General features: G+C 47.1%; 1 protein-coding gene across 3 annotated transcripts in view; it reads right to left on the reverse strand.

Annotated features, from left to right (window-relative positions):
- PRMT3 (protein arginine methyltransferase 3) overlaps window positions 1–1,985 on the reverse strand; it is a 127,755-nt gene extending 125,770 nt beyond the window's left edge. For 2 of the 3 annotated variants that reach the window (XM_003411968.4, XM_023550778.2), the window contains exons 1-2: window positions 1,856–1,984; window positions 1,460–1,595 (exon numbers count right to left, since the gene is read on the reverse strand). In XM_003411968.4, the coding sequence (XP_003412016.2) occupies window positions 1,460–1,595; window positions 1,856–1,883 (164 nt within the window). In that variant the 5' untranslated portion in view covers window positions 1,884–1,984. Of the gene's footprint in view, window positions 1–1,459; window positions 1,596–1,855 lie in introns of all 3 variants that reach the window. The other variant, XM_064288346.1, reaches the window with a different exon arrangement.
- Between the last annotated feature and the right edge of the window lie 3,010 nt (window positions 1,986–4,995).

Consider the following 4,995-nt stretch of genomic DNA (forward strand, 5'->3'; position numbering starts at 1 on the left):
ATGCTTAGCACATACACAGCAGTCAGTTTACAACAGATGTTTACTGAGATAGGTTGCAATATTCATACAGCCTAGCAAAAGGCAATGGACCCCTACCAAAGCGAAACCAAACCCACTGCTGTCGAGTTGATTCCGACTCATAGCGACCCTGTAAGACAGAGCAGAACTGCCCCACAGAATTTCCAAGAAGCACCTGGTGGATTCAAACTGCTGATCTTTTGGTTAGAAAAGTCAGCAGCCGTAGCTCTTAACCACTATGCCATCAGGGTTTCCAAGGTATCCCTAGTGCTCGATAAATACTACTTTAGGATACCTAGGATATATGTAGACCTTTCAACTTGTAAGTAATTAGTAACTTTAAATATCAGAGCTATCAACAGATGAGCTACCGGATGATTACTTGGAAAGTTTTCCAGTATCAATGAGTATCTTCAAATGTTGAGATCCTGTTCTTCACAGTTCTTTCCCCTGCTCTTCAAATACTCAGCACCTTATCACTGACTCAGCACCTTATCACTGTCATAGGCACTCTTATATGAGTCCCAGTATTGGAAATGAGGCTACAAGGAGGAGCCAAGCAGAGTTAATACACCACCAATCAGCATCATACTCAGATATAAGGGGCACTGGAAAAATGTTTATTAAAGTAACAATGGCCATTCCCAACCAGGCCACTTTCATCCTCACATGTCCAGGACATCAGCTAAAGTCAAAGCTTCCTGAGACCAAGTGGCAGAATTTTAAATAGAAAAAGTGTGAGCTTGAGAATAAGACAAACCACAGCTTTGTAACCTTGAGCAAGTTACTGATAAAGCAGTGTCTTTCCCTCGTTCCCCGCCCCCCATACGTGGAAAATGCATCAGTTCCTTCCCCTTCCCTAGGAGAGTAGCCCCTACCTAAGAAAGCTGAAATAAGACACTATGCAAATAGCACTAGTCTCAACGGGAAATTTTACCCCTGAAAAGCTCTTGACTGATGACAGAATTACAGAATGGTAGTGTGCTGGAAGGATTCTCAAGGATCATCTAGTTCAGTGACTTCCAAACTTGTTACTCATTAGAACCACCTAACAGTCTTTTGAAAAAATAGACGGCTGATTCAGAGGGACTGAGGTGCAGAGTTCGGCATCTGTACTGGCCTTTTTTTTTTTTTTTTTTTAAGTGTCTCAGGTGATAACGGTGCACAATCGTATTTGGGAACCACAGGTCCAGTCCAACCTTCTCATTTTAAAGAAGGGGAAACTGAGACCCATGGAAGGGAACTAGCATAACCTGGATTCCAGTTCACGGCTCCTACCTCTACACGACTATGGATCTTTCTCCTTAACAAGCAATCACTCCAAACCAACGGTGCAAGAATTCAAGGTTCGACACTGGACCAGTCTTTCCTGAGTAGACGACACTGACCCTACGCGGCCCGGGCACGCTAAGGCTGAGGCCGGGCGCTGAGGTGGACGAACCTGTCACAGAACAGGCAGGGGGTCTGCTGCTTGTCGTGGGGAAGCGCAGCATCGTCCTCATCCTCCCAGGAAGCCTCGTCGCCGCTGTCCGACAGCTCAGGCAGGTCCTCCTCGTCCTCCACAGCGCCCCGGCCGCCTAGCACAAGCACAACCGTCAGATCTCTCTCAGAAATCAGTGCGAACCAGGCGCGTGGAACAGGCTCCCGTCGGTGAGCGCATCCCCCACCCTGTCCGCCCGTGGCCCTCACCCAACGCTTCCTCCATCCTCCCTACAGGCCCCACCAGCTCTGCTCCGCGTCCCGGGCTAGGCTGGGGGGAAAAAGGTCTTTCACCGCTTCATGGCGGCGCACCCTGGGGGCTGGGCAAGCCCGGTGCCGAGAGGCCAGGGGTACCCACCAGTAGCGCCCGACGCTAACGAGCACATGGTGGTGGTGGTGCCCTGGGAGCCCGGCGCGCCTTGGAGGCAGGCACCGGGCTGGGCACCGCGTACCCGCGCAGCCGCTGCCGAGCCCCCCAGGCCGGGGAAGCCACGGACAGAGGATGGATGCTAGCACACTGCAGGTCCCGGACTCGGGGAAACCCGCGCACGCCTGGAAACCCGCAAGAACACCCGCTGCTCGAGAGCGCTTCCGGCCTCGAGGCCGCTGTGTGGGTCACGTGAGCCGGAGTGGGCGGGATGTGAGCCTGGGCTCCGCCTCCTCCTGCTGCAGGGTTGGCGCAGGCTCGCTGGGCAAACTCTGTGGGGAGGGCTGAACACCGCAAGCTGGAACGTGACTTTTTCTCCGCCTCAGGCTGCCGCAGACCTCTGCGGGAGGTCCCCGCCCCTGGCCCCGAGCCGAAAGGCGGAGACACGCCGCAACCGTTCTGCTGTCGCCATCACGTCCTCTGTGCGACTTTTATTCAGATGAGTAATTAGTGGAGGGGCGAACGGCCAGCGAGCGCCCTCTGGTGGCAGAGGAGGCCAATCGCGTCTAGAATCCGGGGACCGTGGTTCCTGGGCTCCCGGATACCGGCGGGGTGCAGGTGGCCAAAGGGAACTGCGAGAGCCAGTGCCGTGTGTAGAGTCCAGATAGAAGCCAAAGTCTCGTGGCCTGCTCCAAGGATTTTAGTCTTTACAATGGTTAAGTAAGGGCATGGACTCCAACCCGCCGGCCTGGGCTTGAATCCTAGGTTGGCCACTTTCTAACTACATAATCTTGGTTAAGTTGCGTGATCTGTGACTGAATTTACCCAACTACAAATTTGGGATAATAAAGGCTGCTAACCAAAAGGTCGGCAGTTGGAATTCACCAGGTGCTCCTTGAAAATGTATGGGGCAATTCTATTCGGTCCTATAGGCTAGCTATGATTTGGAATTCACTTGATGGCAACGGGTTTGGTTTGGTTTTTGGTAACCTCAGGTCTATGGGAAGGATGAGTTAATGCATGTAAAGTGCCTAGCTTTACTTATCCCAAACAATGGGAAACAGCTAAGGGGGTGATGCTAGCAAATGTGTTCAGAAAGTAATATTCTGTCTGCCCTATAGCGAACAACCCAAACGTTTCCAAGCTGCATTTCACTGTTTTTCCCTTCCTTGTCATACTGTGGTGGCTTGCCTGTTGCTGTGATGCTGGAAGCTATGCCACCTGTATTTCAAATACCAGCAGGGTCACCCATAGCTGAAATTGTTTCAGTGGAGCTTCCAGACTAAGATGGACTAGGAAGAAAGACCTGGCAGTCTACTTCTGAAAAGACTGGTTAGTGAAAACTTTATGCATAGCAGCAGAACACTGTCTGATGTAGTTCCCAAAGATGAGCCCCTCAGGTTGCAAGGCACTCAAAATAAGACTCTGAAAGAGCTGCCTCCTCAAAATAGAGTCGACCTTAATGACATGGATGGAGTAAATCTTCCTTTTCTGAGGTGGCACGACTCAAAGTGAAAAGCAGCAGCCGCAAGCACCAATAATCAGAATGTGGAATGTATGAAGTATGAATCTAGGAAAACTGGAAGTTGTCAAATATTAAATGGAATGCATAAAGATCAATAGCCTAGGCATTAGTGAGCTGAAGTGGACTGATACTGGCCATTTTAAACCAGACAATCATATACTCCACTATTCCAGGAATGACTAATTGAAGTGGAATTGGTGTCATATTCATCTTAAAAAATAACCTTTCAAGACCTACCCTGAAGTACAACACTGTCAGTGATAGGATAACATCCATATGCCTACAAGGAAACCCAGGTAATATGACTATTATTCAAATTTACGCACCAATCACCAATGCCAAAAATGAAGAAACTAAATGTTTTTACCAACTTCTTAAGTCTGAAATCGATCATACATACAGTCAAGATGCATTGATAATTATTGTGATCGGAATGTTAAAGTTGGAAATGAAGAAGGATCTGTATTTGAAAGATAAGGCCTTGGTAATAAAAGACACTGGAGATCACATTACAGAATTTCGCAAGACCAATGACTTACTGCAAATACCTTTTTCCAACTTAAACAACTATACACACAGACCTCACCAGAGGTAATACACAGGAATCAAATCGACTACATCTGTGGAAAGAGATGATGTAGAAGCACAATATCATCAGACAGAACAACGCCAGGGCCGACTGTGGAACAGACCATCAGTTGCTCATATGCAAGTTCTTGCTGAAGCTGAAGAAAATTAAAACAAGTCCTTGAGAGGCAAAGTATGACCTTAAATATATCCCACCTGAATTTGAAACCATCTCAGGTACAGATCTGACACACTGAACGCTAATGATCGAAGACCAGATGAGTTGTGGGATGACATTAAGACATGATACATGAAGAAAGTCAAAGATCATTAAAAAAGGAAAGAAAGACCAAAATGGATATCAGAAAAGACTCTGAAACTCGCTTTTGAATGTAGAGTAGCTAAAACAAAAGGAAGAAAGGATGAAGTAAAAGATCTTAACAGAAGGATTTCAGGGGCAGCTCGAGAAGACAAAGTATTATAATGAAATGTGCAAAGAGCTGGAATTAAAAAGCAAAAGGGAAGAACACACTCAGCATTTCTCAAACTGCAAGACCTGAAGAAAAAATTGAAGCATAGAGTTGCAGTATTGAAGGATTCTCTGTGCAAAAAACTGGACAACACAGGAAGCATCAAAAGAAGATGGAAGGAATACAGAGTCACTGTACCAAAAAGAATTGGTCAACATTCAACCATTTCAGGAGGTAGCATCTGATCAAGAACCGATGGTACTGAAGATGTCCAAGCTGCACTGAAGGCACTGGCAAAAATAAGGCTCCAGGAACTAATGGAATACCAACTGAGATGTTTCAACAAACGGATGCAGCGCTGGAAGAGATCACTCGTCTATGTCAAGAAATTTGGAAGACAGCTACCCGGCCAACCAACTGGAAGAGGTCCATACTTATGCCCATTCCAAAGAAAGGCAATCCAACAGAATGCTGAAATTATCGAACAATATCATTGATATTACTAGTAAGTGAAATTTTTCTGAATTTAAAAACGGTTTCAGCAGTACATTGACAGTTAACTGCCAGAA

The sequence above is a fragment of the Loxodonta africana genome, chromosome 7 (genome assembly GCF_030014295.1).
Source record: "Loxodonta africana isolate mLoxAfr1 chromosome 7, mLoxAfr1.hap2, whole genome shotgun sequence".
Lineage (NCBI taxonomy): Eukaryota > Metazoa > Chordata > Mammalia > Proboscidea > Elephantidae > Loxodonta > Loxodonta africana.